A 17,753-nucleotide genomic window follows, 5' to 3' on the forward strand; every position below is an offset into this window, starting at 1 on the left:
ATCTTGGACTTTAGATCCAACAGTTACATTCATACGGACATTAAAATTAACACACATTTTTGACTGGAACTCTGAAAGAGAACAGATTATTCTAAAACTAATACCAAGCTTTAGTCGACATGAGGGTGAGTAGAAAATGACGTTTGAAGGATTTTATAAACTATCCCTTGAAAAGGCGGAACATCCTACATTTTATCATCTTGAGACAGAAGGGAAGTTCCATGGAGGCAACTCGGTTTCTGACACCAGACTCCAGGGCTTAGTCTGGACCAGTTACAAACTCACTTGGTGTCACTTCTGGTTTCAGTGTGAAGATAAATTGTTCCATGACTTTGCAAATGTATTTACACCTCCAGCTAAGTACAGCAAATAACTACAAGTTATACTGGAGTAGAAATGAAAAAAGGAGAAAATAAAATGGTTTATTAGTCAAGTTTAGATAGTTCCCGCTCTCCTTTACTTTTTATTGGTCCCTGCATCGGTTAAAAGAAGGTTTTGAGGAGGCACTTCCTTTTTCGGTCACAGCCATGATTCGGAAGGTTCTCTTGACTCTCTGTTGGTTTCAGGCACTTATGGGAGGTAAAAACTTTATATTTACTCTCTTCTTTTGTTCTCCGTTGATTTTACTTAGACAATATTCATGTTGTTTTTGTTGTATTTGCATTTTTACTTTGTTTATTAAATTTATTAAAAAAGAGGGGAAATAATTTGACATGATAGGACAAAGTAAAACTTAAATTTCTCTCAATAATCACAATAAGTCTGGAGCAATCCAACTGAACTTACTCTGTTGTAAAACTACATTAAATCTTATTATTCTGCACTAAATAATGTGTGAGAATTTTTTTTTTTTTTTAATGTTTAAATCCAGGCATAGTTGGCTCTAGTCTTGAGTTTAAATGTTGTTGATGTAAAGAAATACATAATCGTGACTCTTGTGTTTTGTAGGTTCTGAACCCGAGACTGTGTTTGTGAAGAGAGGAGATGATCTACGTCTGGCTGGTCCTCAAACTTTGACCTTGAGAAACTTAGAAGAGTATTATTGGAAACTAAACCGAACAAATGTTGTTCTCAAATTAAATTATAAACTAGAAATTGTGATATATCCAAAGTACAAAGGCAGAGTTGAGTTTTTTAAACAGGAAAATCATTCTTTGTTGCTGAAGAATTTGTCCTATAAAGACAGTGGAGTCTACACAGCTGTAACATTGGACTTTGAAGAGGAAAAAGTTGCAGAATACAAAGTTGAAGTTCTGGGTGAGTGTCTCAGTATTTGTCTTTTGTTTAATCAAGTTTTTCTGATTACAAAATGCTGCAGTGATGCAGAGAGTTTATGAAAATAAATTTGCAAAAAACCCACAAGCACTTCACTTCCTGTGCAGGTGAAGTGATTTTCAGACCTATTTTGACGTTAAAATTGAATCTAGTTTTACCTGAAAAATGCATAATATTAGAATTTCTGAACAATCTGAGTCATTTTTCACTTAGTAATTAAGGATGATGGAACAAAACGTAATAATGATCAGAGAGATTTGCAGCCAAATTTATATGAACTCAATATAGGTGAGAATCTTGATTAGAATCCGACTGATTCTAAAGTGTTTCATAATCTTGTTTTGTAATGGATAGATAAAACTTTATTAATCCCTCTGGAGGTCTGTGTGTGTGTGTGTGTGTGTGTGTGTGTGTGTGTGTGTGTGTGTGTGTGTGTGTGTGTGTGTGTGTGTGTGTGTGTGTGTGTGTGTGTGTGTGTGTGTGTGTGTGTGTGTGTGTGTGTGTGTGTGTGTGTGTGTGTTTGTGTACATATGTATATACATAACAAACGCCCTGAGGAACACCTGCAGCTCAAATCAGCTCATGATTGTCATCTTTTAAACACTCATTGACTTGTACTTCTTTTCTAGGACACAAAAGTCGTGATGACTACACACCTGAGCAGACACACACACTCCCCTCGACAGAGTATGAACTGGTCAATTGAACTGACTGTCGTCGTCGTGGAGATTAATTCTAAATTCAGTGACATAGTCAGAAACTTCTAAACTTGTATTCTGTATTTTAAGCTCAAAAGTATTTCAATGACAATGGATGTTGTTAGTTTGAGTTGTGTGTTGCTTCTGTTAGCTTGATTGGACATCTGTCAAACGTGTCAAAAAATCAATTACGTTTTAAAATCACTTTGATAAAAGATTGAAGAGATCTTTTTGGTTTTCCTCTCTTTATTTTGGTCAGACACGTTTCGCCGCCATCACAACATCCTCAGTCATGAGAAATCAGAAGAAATAAATGATTCAAGAATGAGAAGCATTTATTATAGGATAAAACAAAAAAACAAAACAAAAATAATCAAATAAAATGGAACCTGATGAAATATTAAGACTTTTATTGGAAACTTTACCAAAGAAACTGTTGTTTGTATGTATATGTGTGTGTTTGTTCTATTAAATGTATTAGTTATTGTGCATTTATTGAATGTATATTGGATTCGATGTTACAGTGGTGTTTGTTTGCAAATATTAAAATCTTACCCACAAAATATGCAACAGCAGTACTGTCATACTTCTGGGGGTGGAAGCTGCTTTGGGCTGCTGGAGTCCTTGAAACGGCCCTGGCCTCAGGTATTTATGCTGTAGGTGTGTTCATCAGGTGTGGTTTAATAATTAAAAAACCCTCTTTGTTTCACTTTTACTTTTTACCCAGCTGAATCTTGATCATGAAGCTCATTCTTTTCGCCCTGTGTGTCCTCATGATGGTTCAAGGTATGTTTTGACTATTAAATACTTAAATTCAGTTTCTGTTGTTGAGCACGAACTGTCAGAGCGTCGACAGTTTTCAATGGTTTTAATTTATAATTTCTGAATCAAGTAACCAGTGAGTTTAACAGCAACAAATCAATGAATCAATTAAACTTAAACAAGGTTGTTTTTTTATCGTCTATCTACTATTATATTGAGCTCCTGAATACTTTTTAGCTTCTCCCCTGATTTAGTTATACAATTATAGCTAGCATATAGCAACTTCAGCTAGCTAGCATATAGCAACTTCAGCTAGCTAGCATATAGCAACTTCAGCTAGCCAGCATATAGCAACTTCAGCTAGCTAGCATATAGCAACTTCAGCTAGCCAGCATATAGCAACTGCAGCTAGCTAGCAAATAGCAACTGCAGCGAGCAGTACAACCCAAAAATCGAAGGCTCCTGAATAAATCGAGCAAATACTTTATCTTTAACTTAACCACTTTATGTCTATTTTTCTGGTCTGTTACTAATTCTATTTGAACAGTATGATGTAGTTACGATGTTTCTATCCGTGTGACTGAACAACAATATTTGTTTCAAGATGATTCTCTGATTATTGTTTTATTTCCAGAAAATTCAGTATTTTTTTTTTTTTGTCATGACTTTGAATCGCCAATTTTTTCAATAGTAGTTGCTTTTTGTTCTAACTGTCAACTTCTTTTTACCATTTTGAACCACATCGTCTGATGAAGCTCCTAAATGGGCCACTAGAGGTCACCATAACCCATTTCTTTTGTCACCCACACTGCTCTTTCAAAACCCACAATTCTGGAATGATATGTGGTGTAATTTATTTGGGTTACATGAGTTGATTTATGTTGACTTGTGACGTTGTTTATTTATAGTTTTGATCAAAGCCTGCTAATTTCATATTATTGTTATCTTAGTTCAAAACAGAGTTAAAAGAATGAAAGTGATAATTTTGTCTAATTGAAATGAATGAGAAACAGAATGTCCGGTAATGTTTTGCAATAGAACCCGGATGTTGTTGGACTGAAGTAGGAAGTAGTTTTGGCACAGCTGGGTAGCGACATGAGAATGAATGATCGAACACCAAGTTATGCAAAACTGACTTTTTTTAAAATATATAAAGCAACTTTATTTTCCACCACTGACATCCTGCAGGGTTATTTCTTAAACGTAGTTAATCTACAATATACTCATTCTAATCTTGATTACTGTCCTCCCACCTTAAAGTGGACTGAGATTGATTTTTTAAATTATTTATTTAAAGTTTCAACACAGTTGTAGTAAATCAAGTGTATTAGTGCAAACAAGTCCTGAAGGTCTATTTCTATGTCAGCAAACAATCATGTTCTTAGATAAGTTTATGTTAAGCAGTGATGGGGATCAGCACCTCTTAGTCTAGAGTTGATACAAGTCAGAGGAGGAGACCAGAGGAAGCCTGTGGACACCAGAGGGACGAGGTGGTGGATCCATGACTAGGATGAAGAACATGACACAAATGTTTCATCACATGTCGTCAACGTAACTAGAAATAATCGTGACTCTTGTGTTTTGTAGGTTCTGATCCTGAGACTGTGTTTGTGAAGAGAGGAGATGATCTACGTCTGGCTGGTCCTCAAACTTTGAAACTGACAGAGTTTCAAGTTTTTTACTGGAAACACGAGAACGTTTCAATTATAAAATGTTATCATAACTTAAACTGTAAGACTCCTCCAGAGTACGAAGGCAGAGCTGAGGTTTTAAAAGAAAATAATTCTTTGTTGCTGAAGAATGTGATGTTTGACGACAGTGGAGTCTACACATTTGAGATATATGATGGTGAATATCACATTAAAAAAACATACAAGGTGAACGTTCAGGGTGAGTATTTTCTTACCTTATTTTTAAATGCATAAAGTATAACAAAGAATCATAACTTATGAGTAACTCGCTGAACCAGAAGACAAATCTCTCCACTGATGGTAGATTTCTACTCTCCTGAGGCCAGCAACTCTGTAGTGACAATAAAACAAAACCACAGACACATGTTTCTTTGAATGTTAATAAAAAGAGTCAAGATTATTCAAGTAATTCTATCTTACATTCCATCCATCTATTGTTCTGTCCTTCCTTCACATGAGAACAAGAGCCTTAGAGACTTATGAGAGACTTAAGCAGCAGATTCTGCTTCACAACTATGATAGAAAAAGAAGTCACACACAGATGAATCTACAAATTATTGAAGAACGTTAAAAAAAAAAAGATTATTAATTATTATTATTAAAACTATTGATACAAAACATTTTCATTCATGTATAGATGTTCAACTTGTTGGTCAGTGGAATTGTATGAAAGAAATATGTGAAACAAGATTCCATCAGAGGATGAACCTTTTGTTTTTTTGTCTTTGCAGACTTTCAGAATTTACTTCAATCATCGTCTCCATCGACCACGATTCAGCTTTGGTTTGGATTTGGTCTTGTTCTGGCTTTGTGGTTGTTTTTGTCCTTGTAATTTTAATTTACGTATAACTAAGTGAGTTACCTGTCTGTCTGTCTGTCTGGTTTAATGCAAAAGTTCAACATTAGCTCTGTTTGTTTGTAGTTCACATAGAAGCTCAGAAATGTAGTCTTACGCTGCATATGTGAGTTCATCGAACAAGGGAATGTGTCAAGCTGTGCACTACAATCCTGCACTGACCAGCAGGCAGTGGTTTACGTCTTCAAACTGTCGCTGCCCACGTTTACTGTCTGCCTCAAGTTCTCTAACATCGTTGAGTCTGTGCTAAAGAAATCAACCTCAACGGTTACCATCACACAGACTGATTACAACTCTATTAATGATTTGTTACAACTTTCTGGCTGTATGAAGATGTTACACTTTATTTATATAATCATAATGTTTTTAAGTACTTTATATTACATTTGTTTCATTTTGTTTATTAACTCAATCAAGGTTTGGTTGTGTTTCAATAGGTTGAACAATAAGGTTTTTTAACGAAGCCATTAGAGCAAAATAAGTATTATTTATGAATGTATTTAATTGATTTCAATCTCAACCTTACTACTTCACTAATGTAAGACGATGAAGATGAAATAAGAACAAAATATTGTTTTAAATGATCTATGCCTTTTGTGCAAATTGTTATCGTTCAACAAAATGTTAATTTACCAATTTTTTTTGTTTTGTTGACTTTGCAACTGTGAGAGTTGAAGTACTCATAATACAAAACAATAAATTGTTTTTTTCCCCAAGAAATTTCTCTTGTCGAAGCTCTGTAAGGATTTAGTCTTTTGTTGTAGTTGTTTTACGTGAACACCAAAGTGTGCCAAAGAAATCTTTAACCTTTTTGTTTTTTCCTCTTTTGTTTCTAGGATGACTTGTTTCTAGCCAAACCGGTTTATTTTTGTTCTCTTTGTGTTTGTGTATTTAAGCTCACCTCTCTGTTCTTTCCTGTCTTTGAGTTGGATTAATGTATTTGCCCTCGACCAATGTTAGTCTGGGATTTTGAATTCTGCACTTTTTCAGAAAATCTCTGGATTTTTTGTTTTGCCTGCCTTTATGCTGTATTTTTGGAATCATTTTTTGGAACTTCTTTCCCTCTGCTCGGATTCTCTTTGTTAATAAACTTCCTGAATGTTACCTCTCTGGTCAATTGAACTGTCACACTTAGACTATCTTGGACTTTAGATCCAACAGTTACATTCATACGGACATTAAAATTAACACACATTTTTGACTGGAACTCTGAAAGAGAACAGATTATTCTAAAAATAATACCAAGCTTTAGTCGACATGAGGGTGAGTAGAAAATGACGTTTGAAGGATTTTATAAACTATCCCTTGAAAAGGCGGAAAATCCTACATTTTATCATCTTGAGACAGAAGGGAAGTTCCATGGAGGCAACACGGTTTCTGACACCAGACTCCAGGGCTTAGTCTGGACCAGTTACAAACTCACTTGGTGTCACTTCTGGTTTCAGTGTCAAGATAAATTGTTCCATGACTTTGCAAATGTATTTACACCTCCAGCTAAGTACAGCAAATAACTACAAGTTATACTGGAGTAGAAATGAAAAAAGGTGAAAATAAAATGGTTTATTAGTCAAGTTTAGATAGTTCCCGATCTCCTTTACTTTTTATTGGTCCCTGCATCGGTTAAAAGAAGGTTTTGAGGAGGCACTTCCTTTTTCGCTCACAGCCATGATTCGGAAGGTTCTCTTCACTCTCTGTTGGTTTCAGGCACTTATGGGAGGTAAAAACTTTATATTTACTCTCTTCTTTTGTTCTCCGTTGATTTTACTTAGACAATATTCATGTTGTTTTTGTTGTATTTGCATTTTTACTTTGTTTATTAAATTTATTAAAAAAGAGGGGAAATAATTTGACATGATAGGACAAAGTATAACTTAAATTTCTCTCAATAATCACAATAAGTCTGGAGCAATCCAACTGAACTTACTCTGTTGTAAAACTACATTAAATCTTATTATTCTGCACTAAATAATGTGTGAGAATTTTTTTTTTTTTTAATGTTTGAATCCAGGCATAGTTGGCTCTAGTCTTGAGTTTAAATGTTGTTGATGTAAAGAAATACATAATCGTGACTCTTGTGTTTTGTAGGTTCTGAACCCGAGACTGTGTTTGTGAAGAGAGGAGATGATCTACGTCTGGCTGGTCCTCAAACTTTGACCTTGAGAAACTTAGAAGATTATTATTGGAAACTAAACCGAACAAATGTTGTTCTCAAATTAAATTATAAACTAGAAATTGTGATATATCCAAAGTACAAAGGCAGAGTTGAGTTTTTTAAACAGGAAAATCATTCTTTGTTGCTGAAGAATTTGTCCTATAAAGACAGTGGAGTCTACACAGCTGTAACATTGGACTTTGAAGAGGAAAAAGTTGCAGAATACAAAGTTGAAGTTCTGGGTGAGTGTCTCAGTATTTGTCTTTTGTTTAATCAAGTTTTTTTTCTGATTACAAAATGCTGCAGTGATACAGAGAGTTTATGAAACTAAATTTGCAAAAAACCCACAAGCACTTCACTTCCTGTGCAGGTGAAGTGATTTTCAGACCTATTTTGACGTTAAAATTGAATCTAGTTTTACCTGAAAAATGTATAATATTAGAATTTCTGAACAATCTGATTCATTTTTCACTTAGTAATTAAGGATGATGGAACAAAACGTAATAATGATCAGAGAGATTTGCAGCCAAATTTATATGAACTCAATATAGGTGAGAATCTTGATTAAAATCTGACTGATTCTAAAGTGTTTTATAATCTTGTTTTGTAATGGATAGATAAAACTTTATTTATCCCTCTGGAGGTCTGTGTGTGTGTGTGTGTGTGTGTGTGTGTGTGTGTGTGTGTGTGTGTGTGTGTGTGTGTGTGTGTGTGTGTGTGTGTGTGTGTGTGTGTGTGTGTGTGTGTGTGTGTGTGTGTGCGTGTGTTTGTGTACATATGTATATACATAACAAACGTATATCAAAGTGAATTGCACACAGCTATCATCTATGGTGTCATTAACAAAAAACGAAACGGCAAATAAACATCTCCCACTTGAACAACAAACACCCTTAGATATGTAAAGCCTGAAACAAAACTTATAACAGTAAAGGTTACACTGAACTTCAGGGTGATTATTTATCAGAGGTAACAGTGTTTTCTTAACCCAGCAACACAAACAAGAACAACATGCAACAGCTGATGAGATAAAGACATGAAGAATATGTAGGACTTACTTTGTTTCATTTAGTGATCGTCGTTCATATCCTCCTGTTATCCAGTGGAAGAATAAATATCCAGCTCGATATGTTTCTGAGGAAGATTGTTGCTGCTTTCTGTCCTTGACTGGTTACTGTATGTTCCATAATGTCCTGCTCCCGCCGCTTACTCTTGAGGGTTTTAATGCTTTTCATTCAAATAAATCACACATTCTTTTGACATCTAGTGAACGAGTGAACATGTCATAACCGTGATTAGATCAAACAGATGTCGGTGTCATATTCCACAAATGAACTCTCATTCTTAATAATCTAGTTCTTCAACCTAAACATCAATGATATGAATGTTCCCTCAATAAAAACTATCCATCTGTTCCTAACAACCCAACATTGAAACATTAGAGAAGTATTAACACTTAAACATGATAACTTGAAGGGATGTTCTCCATGTAAACACTGTTAACGTGGAGTCGACGTGGTTTATTTCAGATCCAGTGTCTCCAGTCCTGCTCCAGGTGGACTCGGTCTCAGACCTCAGAAAGTCTTGCAACCTCACTGTGAGCTGCCAAAACATCAGCAGCTCCATCAGGTGTGTAGCTCATACCTGCAGTCAGGATGGTGGGGAGAAGAAGGTCCAGTCATCTCTCCACATCTACCTGCTGAACACCTCCATCGTCTGTAACCATAGCAACCAGGTCAGCTGGAGCACGGACCAGAAGGAGATCCTGGATTTCTGCAGTCTGACTGCTGGTGAGATGTGTGACGAAGATCTACGTCCTTCTGATTGTTTAAGCGCTTTGTGACCCTGGTCTAGAAAATCGCTCTACAAATATTACTTACTATCATGATGATCTGGTTCTTCTTCCAACAACAACCTCACCATCTTCATCTCTGACTTCCTCTTCACAGCTGCTTCAGTCACGTGGATCGCCGTTTTGTTGTGGAGCCAAATTGTCTTTGTGGTTATTGCCAGTTGCTTGGTGCTGGGAGTCTCCTGCAGACGTAAGTGTCCCACACACACACACACACACACACGCACACACACACACACACACACACACATATTAATCCATGTCCGTGTAGATGAATGAAGGCGGACCTAAACTTGAGCCCTGAGGAACACCTGCAGCTCAAATCAGCTCATGATTGTCATCTTTTAAACATTGATTGACTTGTACTTATTTTCTAGGACACAAAAGGCATGATGACTACACACCTGAGCAGACACACACACTCCCCTCGACAGAGTACGAATTGGACAATTTAACTGACTGTCGTCGTCATGGAGATTAATTCTAAATTCAGTGACAAGTCATGTGCACAAAATACATTCCTGACAACTGTCGTTGAATTAAAGAGGCAGAAAATTAATATTTTCCCATTTTTTGTTTATTAGTTACTGTAGTTCATTTGGTATCTGTTTTTCCTGTTTTGTATTTTGAATTGTTTTGTATTTTAAGTTGGGAATAGCATCTTCTCCCTTATTCACTTTTTTGATCATATGGAAATTACTTTTCCCTTCATCTTTAAAAATTCCAAAAGTTCTGTGTATTTGTATCAAATGTTGTATTAGTAATTTGTTGTGTATACTAGTAAGAAATGAGTAAAAAATAAAGATTTACGAACATATTTCTCAGTTATTGGATTGAAACTAACTATTCACCATATTCTGCCCTTGGAAAGGAATGCGAAACAGCTTTCCCTGGTGGAAGGAAAATGTATTACAACCGTTTATTTACATTATCACAGTTCTCTATTTGATAAATCCAAAATATGAAGTAATTTTCATTCTAGTTCTTCATGAACTTCATTAGGTTTTGGTTGTTTTCATCAATATAGTATATAAAAATCATAAAGTGTAAATAAAACTAATTTCATTTAAATATCCTCAATGTATATGATCAAGAGCAACGATAAAAACATGTTTTTGTTTGTCTTTCCTTTTTTGAGTAAACAATAAAATACCAAAATGGCAAGGAGGGAAGTACTAAATAAAAGTACACAATATTAAAACAACAAAAGTTCCGAGTGTGTCAGAATCTTTAAAGAGACGTGACTAAATCATCTGTGGATGATGCACAAAAACACTTCAGGGTTTTACTATCTCTTTGGTGTGGAAGCTAATTTAGCTAATGCTAGCACAGTATTATATTTTATCATTATTATTATATGTATTTTCATCAAATATTTATTTAAACGTATCAGGGTAACTTTCAGTGATGTCTACCTGTGATCCCTGAACGCAACACGGCACCATCAGTGAATTGCGCTTCAATTCTACGGGTATTCTCAGTGGACATAAAGCCTAGAAAACATTTAATTTACAGCCCAACATCGCCACCTACTGGCGACACATATCCACGACGTTACTTACAAGTGGAATTAAAAAGATAAAATCAATACACTTGGACAATAATATATGATTCAAAGAAACACTTAGAGGTCGTAAAACAAGCGTTTTGTGTTGTTAAAAAAATATGATTTAATCCAAAGTTATTGTTAATGTTTTTAGCTAAGGTTAAAGTCCTATTTCGAGAGAATTAACCTCCCTCTCTCCTTAACTTCCTTTAGTTTAGTATTGGTTTCCGCCTCCATAGAAATAAGGTATTAAGTGAGCAACAGAACTTCCTTCTTCTGCCACAGCCATGTCTCAGAAGGTTCTCTTGACTATCGGTTTGCTTCAGGTACTTTTACAAGGTAAGGACTTAAAATGTACTTTCTTCCTTTGCACTGCTTTGTTTGATTAAGATCAATGTAGGTAGTTTTAATAATCATTTTCACTCTGCTTGTTAGAATATTTGACTCAAAAGAAGAAGTTATTTGACATGATATTACAAAATTAAATTATATTTTTGAACTAACGAAATCAAATGGATTCTCATTTTCAAGCATTTTATTTATCTGGAGCATTTCGACTGAACTCAATTTATTTTTAAACCAACTTAAATATTCCTAGTGAGTTTACCTTTGACATCAAAATTGTGTGTTTGGAGTCTACACAGCTGAGATCGTTGGCGAAGAATTTAAAAATCAAGCAGAATACCAGGTACAAGTTCAGGATGAGTTTATTATTGTATTATATTAAATAAACCATAACATATCCAATGGTGAAGAAAGAGCTGAGCCAAAAGACAAGAGGTTAAGCACAGTCGTCTCAAACTGTTTCAAGTAAATTTATGCTTAAATTATATATATATATATATATATTAAATAAAATTAGCTGAGTCAGGATTATTCAAGTCACTCTAGCTTTTTTTCCACCCATCCTTTATTCTTTCCTTCTTTAACAAGAGAAAGATAAATAAAAAAATCCAAAGTGAATGTGTCAGTTTTTATCTTTTGTTTAATCACGTTTACATATCAGTTCCAAAACTAAGCTGAGTAATTCAACCCTAAACAATTTAGTGCTGGTGAGATGTGTGGCGAAGATCTACGTCCTTCTGATGGTTTCATAATGATCTGGTTCTTCCTCCCAACAACAACCACTTCCTCTTCATAGTCTAACAACGTCCTGAGGATCAGTTTAAGAATCCCTGTTTATGACTCGAGTGTTTCATCACTTGTCTGGAGTTTAAATGTCGTCGATGTAAAGAAAGAATAATCGTGACCCTTGTGCTTTGTAGGTTCTGAACCTGAGACTGTGTTTGTGAAGAGGGGAGATGATCTACGTCTGGTTTCGGTTATTTTTCTGGAAACACAACCAAACAAATGTTATTTTAAAATTAACTGATCTACAAAAGGCTGTGATACATTTAAAGTACAAAGGCAGAGTTGAGTTTTTAAAAAAAATGAATTCCTTGTTGCTGAAGAATGTGTCGTATGATGACAGTGGAGTCTACACAGCTGAGGTCGTTGGCGAAGAATTTAAAAATCAAGCAGAATACCAAGTACAAGTTCAGGGTGAGTTTATTATTGTATTTATTCTTCAATGTGTAAAGTTAAATAAACCATAACATATCCAATGGCTGAGAAAGAGCTGAGCCAAAAGACAAGAGGTTAAGCTCAGTCGTATCAAACTCTTTCAAGTGAATTTATGCTGAAATTATATTATTATTATTATTTTTTTTAATAAAATTAGCTGAGTATTATTCAAGTCACTCTAGCTTTTGTTCCACCCATCCTTTATTCTTTCCTTCTTTTACAAGAGAAAGATAAAAACAATCCAAAGTGAATGTGTCAGGTTTTGTCTTTTGTTTATATCAGCTCCAAAACTAAGCTTCATCCCAACACCGTTCCGTTATCAAGGATCCTCCTTTGTGTTTAAGGATCACTAAATCATGGAAATAACAAAATTGAAAAAAAAAAATTCTATGCAGAAAACAAACCCAAGTTAAAAAGGTACTTTGATACAAAATAAAACTTAAATATAATAATAAATAGGTATTCATAGTAATAATAATATCTATTGAAAAAAATATATTTAAGGATATAAGAAATATCTAAATAATACAATAATGCTTTTTTTTTTAATTATAAAAAAACAAGAGAAGAGACCTCAACAACACACAACAATACACAACAGAGGTTTGGATCATCGCGAGTCTTAAAGGTCTGAACGTAAAACTATTTTCAGGGAGAGTTGGAGGTTGTTCTATGTGTTACGTCTTGAATGATGTACTTAAAAAGTCTGATTAAAATAAGACAATTTATTCACAACTAATAATAATGTAGTTTGAAAAAAACGAAACACCGATAATGTGAATATTCCCTCAATAAAAACCCTCTCCTCTGTTCCTAACAACCCAACATTGAAACATTACTGAAGTATTAACATTTTATTCCAGATCCAGTGTCTCCAGTCCTGCTCCAGGTGGACTCGATCTCTAACCTCAGAAAGTCTTGCAACCTCACTGTGAGCTGCCAAAACATCAGCAGCTCCATCAGGTGTGTAGCTCATACCTGCAGTCAGGATGGTGGGGAGAAGAAGGTCCAGTCATCTCTCCACATCTACCTGCTGAACACCTCCATCGTCTGTAACCATAGCAACCAGCTCAGCTGGAGCACGGACCAGAAGGAGATCCTGGATTTCTGCAGTCTGACAGCTGGTGAGATGTGTGACGAAGATCTACGTCCTTCTGATTGTTTCATAATGATCTGGTTCTTCCTCCCAACAACAACCACTTCCTCTTCGTAGTCTAACAACGTCCTGAGGATCAGTTTAAGAATCCCTGTTTATGACTCGAGTGTTTCATCACTTGTCTGGAGTTTAAATGTCGTCGATGTAAAGAAAGAATAATCGTGACCCTTGTGCTTTGTAGGTTCTGAACTTGAGACTGTGTATGTGAAGAGGGGAGATGATCTACGTCTGGCTGGTCCTCAAACTTTGGCTCTGACAAACGACAAAGTTTTGTACTGGAAACACAACAAAACAAATCGGATTATGAGATCGGATTATAAACGAGAGGCTGTGATGAATCCAAAGTACAAAGACAGAGCTGAGTTCTTAAAAAAAAGTAGCTCTTTGTTGCTGAAGAATTTGATGTTCAATGACAGTGGAGTCTACACGGCTATGATATCTGGCACTAAAGATAATGCACAAGAATACAAAGTGGAAGTTTTGGGTGAGTATTTTTCTCATTTATATAATAATTATGTCTATTTGTATAGCGCCTTTCTAGACCAGGGTCACAAGGTGCGTGAACAGTCAGATGTTCCCCCATTCACACACTGATGGGAGTAGGCTGCGACGCAGTGCGCCAGCTCTGCCAACAGGAGCAATCAGGGTAAGGTGTCTTACTCAGGGACACAGTGCCACAAACTTGTCTGGAGCTGGGATTGAACCTGCAACCTCTCAGACTGTGAGCAACCACTCTACCATCTAAGACGCCCCAAATTCTTCACTATGTAAAGTGTTAAAATAAATCATAGCATATCCTGTGGTGAAGAAAGAGCTGGCCAAGTGACCAGTCAAAGAGTAGCTCAAAAAGCCCTTTTAATGGGAAAGATTAATGTTCAAGTTCAATTTCCCTTACCTGTACGCCGGTCCCTCCCCCAGGGGTGGGCTTGTATGCGAGTGTCTGGTGGCCGGGCCTACACCCATGGGGCCTGGCTGGGACAGCCCAGAATAGAAACGTGGGACCCCCTTCCCATGCGCTCACCACCAGTGAGAGGGGCCAGAGAGGTTCAGTGCATTGTGAGCTGAGCTGTCAAACTATTACCACCTGGTGATGAGTTGGCTTCGATGGTGGGGGATGATGCCTGTCAGACCTGGCAGACCCAAACATGTCGTGAGGGTCTGCTGGGAATGATTTGGCAGAGTGTCCTGTAAGAAGAATCTTCAACTTTTGCCTCCTAGAGAACTTTAACAAAGTTCTGGGTGAGGTGAGGGATATTTAAACCAAATGGACTGTGTTCCGTATCTCAATTGTTGAGGCAGCTTATCGGAGCTGTGGCCATAGGGTGGCAGTTGTGTTTTGTGGCGGTAATCACAGAACCCTCAGGTGGACCCCAACGGTGAAGGATGGCGTCAAGCTGAAGAAATAGGCCTATCGGGTCTTTTGGCTTTTGGGTCTCTTGAAGCAGCTAACCGGTACCAACAGGCCAAGGGGGCTTTGGCTTTGGCAGTAGATGGGGCAAAACCCTGGCGTGGGAGGAGTTTTTTAAAGCCATGGAGGAGGACTTTCGTACGGCTTCGATAAAGTTCTGGACAGCCATCAGGCGTCCTAGGAGGGGGAGATGGTGCAATGTCAACACTGTGTGCAGTGGCGTGGCGGGCTGCTGACCTCTCCTCAGGATGTTATTGGTTGTTGGAAAAAATACTTTGAACAACTCTTTAATCCCAACATCATGTCTTCTGAAGGCTGTTTTTAGAGTAGCCCACATCAGGGGACTCTGATGTGGGCTACTCTATCTTGGGGTTCGGGTGGTTAAAAAAATCCTAAGTGGCAAGGCCCTGAGGTTGGCGGAGATGTGCACAGAGTTTCTCAAGGCCTTGGATGTAGTGGGTCTTGGCGGACAAGTCTCTTCAACATGGCATGGTCATCGGGGCAGTACCTTTAGATTGGCAGACTGCGGTGGTAGTTCCTCTTCTTAAGAAGGGGGATCAGTGGCTGTGTTCCATCTATGGGGGATTTCACTCCTCAAGGTCTATTTAGGGGTTTGGAAAGGAGGGTGGGTCGGATAGTCAAACCTTGGTTCAAGAAGAGCAGTGTGGTTTTCATCCAGGTCGTAGAACTGTGGATCAGCTTTACCTTCGGCAGGATCCTCAAGGGTGCATGGGGGTTTGCTCAACCTGTGCACATGTGTTTGTGAATTCATTCAATCAAGTCACTTGGGAAGTCCTTTAGGGGCTGCTCCAGGAATATAGGGTATCAGATATGGTAAGGGCTATCTGTTCTCTGTACGAGCTTGGTCTGCGTATCCGGTTTTAAGTCAGACTAATTTCCAGTGAGGGTTGGTCTCCGTCAGGACTGCCCTTTGTCACTGATTCTGGTCATAACTTTTATAGACATAATTTCTAGACATAGCCGGGCGTTGAGGGGGTCCAGTTCGGTGGGCTCGGGATTGGGTCACTGCCTATTGTGGATTATGGTCAATGATATGAATGTTCCCTCAATAAAACACTCTCTCTGTTCCTAACAACCCAACATTGAAACATTAGATAAGTATTAACACTTACACATGATAACTTGAAGGGATGTTCTCCATGTAAACAATGTAACGTGGAGTCAATGTGGTTTATTTCAGATCCAGTGTCTCCAGTCCTGCTGCAGGTGGACTCAATCTCCAACTGCACACAGTCTTGCAGCCTCACTGTGAGCTGCGGAAACATCAGAAGCTCCTTCAGGTGTGTAGCTCATACCTGCAATCAGGATGGTGGGGAGAAGAAGGTCCAGTCATCTCTCCACATCTACCTGCTGAACACCGCCATCGTCTGTAACCATAGCAACCAGGTCAGCTGGAGCACGGACCAGAAGGAGATCCTGGATTTCTGCAGTCTGACAGCTGGTGAGATGTGTGACGAATATCTACTTCCCTCTGATGGTTACATTATGATCTGGTTCTTCCTCCCAACAACAACCTCACCATCTTCATCTCTGACTCCCTCTATAAAGTCTTTGTTTCTTCACAGCTGCTTCAGTCACGTGGATCGCCGTTATGTTGTGGAGCCAAGTTGTCTTTGTGCTTATTGGCGTTTGCTTGATGCTGGGAGTCTCCTGCAGACGTAAGTGTCCCCAATGACACACACACACACACACACACACACACACACACACACACACACACACACACACACACACACACACACACACACACACACACACACACATATTAATCCATGTCCGGTGTAGATGAATGAAGGCGGACCTAAACTTGACCCCTGAGGAACACCTGCAGCTCAAATCAGCTCATGATCGTCATCTTTTAAACACTGATTGACTTGTACTTCTTTTCTAGGACACAAAAGTCGTGATGACTACACACCTGAGCAGACACACACACTCCCCTCGACAGAGTACGAACAGGTCAACTGAACTGACTATTGTCGTCATGGAGATTAATTCTACACTCAGTGAATTAAAAATAACATTTTCCGCTTTTTGGTTTATTAGTTACTTGTAGTTCATTTGGTCTCTAAGAGCTGTTTTTCCTGTTTTGTATTTTGAATTGTTTTGTATTTTAAGTTGGGAATAGCATCTTCACCCTTGATCCATATGGAAATTACTTTTCCCTTCCTTCTTTAAAATCCTAAAAGTTCTGTGTATCAAATGTTGTATCAGTAATTTGTTGTGTATACTAGTAAGAAATAAAGATTTAAAAATAGAATTCTTAGTTATTGGTTTGAAACTAACCATTCACCATATTCTGCCCTTGAAACGGAACATGATACAGTTTTCCCTGGTGGTAGAAAAATGTATTACAACCGTTTATTTACATTATCACAGTTCTCTATTTGATAAATCCAAAATGAAGTAATTTTCATTCTAGTTCTTCATGAACTTCATTAGGTTTTGGTTGTTTTCATCAATATAGTATATAAATATCTTAAAGTTTAAATAAAATTAGTTTTATTTAAACTTTAAATATCCTCAATGTAAATAATCAAAGAACAATGATTAAAAACATGTTTTTGTTTCTTTCCTTCTTGGGTAAACAATAAAATACCAAAATGAAAAGGAGGGAAGTACAGTGGCAGAGAAGTACAAAGCAAAAGTACACATTATTTAAAGAAAAAAAGTTCTGAGTGTGTTAGAATCTTGAAAGAGACGTGACTAAATCATCCATGGATGATGCACAAAAACCCTTCAGGGTTTTACTTTTTGTCTCACTCTGTGGTGT

General features: G+C 37.2%; 1 protein-coding gene and 2 long non-coding RNA genes across 3 annotated transcripts; all 3 read left to right on the forward strand.

Moving 5' to 3' along the window:
* Nucleotides 1-26: 26 nt before the first annotated feature.
* On the forward strand, nt 27-2,522 carry LOC148064009 (uncharacterized). Its single transcript, XR_015713540.1, has 3 exons — nt 27-579; nt 949-1,257; nt 1,905-2,522. It is a non-coding gene; the product is annotated as an uncharacterized LOC148064009 (long non-coding RNA).
* A 1,809-nt stretch (nt 2,523-4,331) lies between these two features.
* LOC148064010 (uncharacterized) lies at nt 4,332-6,386 on the forward strand. Its single transcript, XR_015713541.1, has 2 exons — nt 4,332-4,625; nt 5,158-6,386. It is a non-coding gene; the product is annotated as an uncharacterized LOC148064010 (long non-coding RNA).
* Nucleotides 6,387-6,947: 561 nt separating this feature from the next.
* On the forward strand, nt 6,948-17,240 carry LOC148064011 (uncharacterized). The gene is made up of 7 exons (XM_087810499.1): nt 6,948-6,999; nt 7,368-7,676; nt 13,259-13,519; nt 13,733-14,035; nt 16,161-16,421; nt 16,546-16,638; nt 16,872-17,240. The coding sequence occupies exons 1-7, from the start codon at nt 6,948-6,950 to the stop codon at nt 16,946-16,948; spliced, it is 1,356 nt and encodes a 451-aa protein (XP_087666625.1). The 3' UTR covers nt 16,949-17,240.
* Nucleotides 17,241-17,753: the final 513 nt, after the last annotated feature.

This window comes from Callionymus lyra, chromosome 16 (genome assembly GCF_982586985.1).
Source record: "Callionymus lyra chromosome 16, fCalLyr1.hap1.1, whole genome shotgun sequence".
NCBI lineage: Eukaryota > Metazoa > Chordata > Actinopteri > Syngnathiformes > Callionymidae > Callionymus > Callionymus lyra.

Bases quoted from the DNA above. Each gene is read 5' to 3' on its own strand.
- LOC148064011 (XM_087810499.1), top strand. From the start codon at position 6,948: ATGATTCGGAAGGTTCTCTTCACTCTCTGTTGGTTTCAGGCACTTATG. The intron at 7,000-7,367 runs GTAAAAACTTTA...TGTGTTTTGTAG, and splicing joins GTTTCAGGCACTTATGGGAG to GTTCTGAACCCGAGACTGTG. The intron at 16,639-16,871 runs GTAAGTGTCCCC...CTTCTTTTCTAG, and splicing joins GCTGGGAGTCTCCTGCAGAC to GACACAAAAGTCGTGATGAC.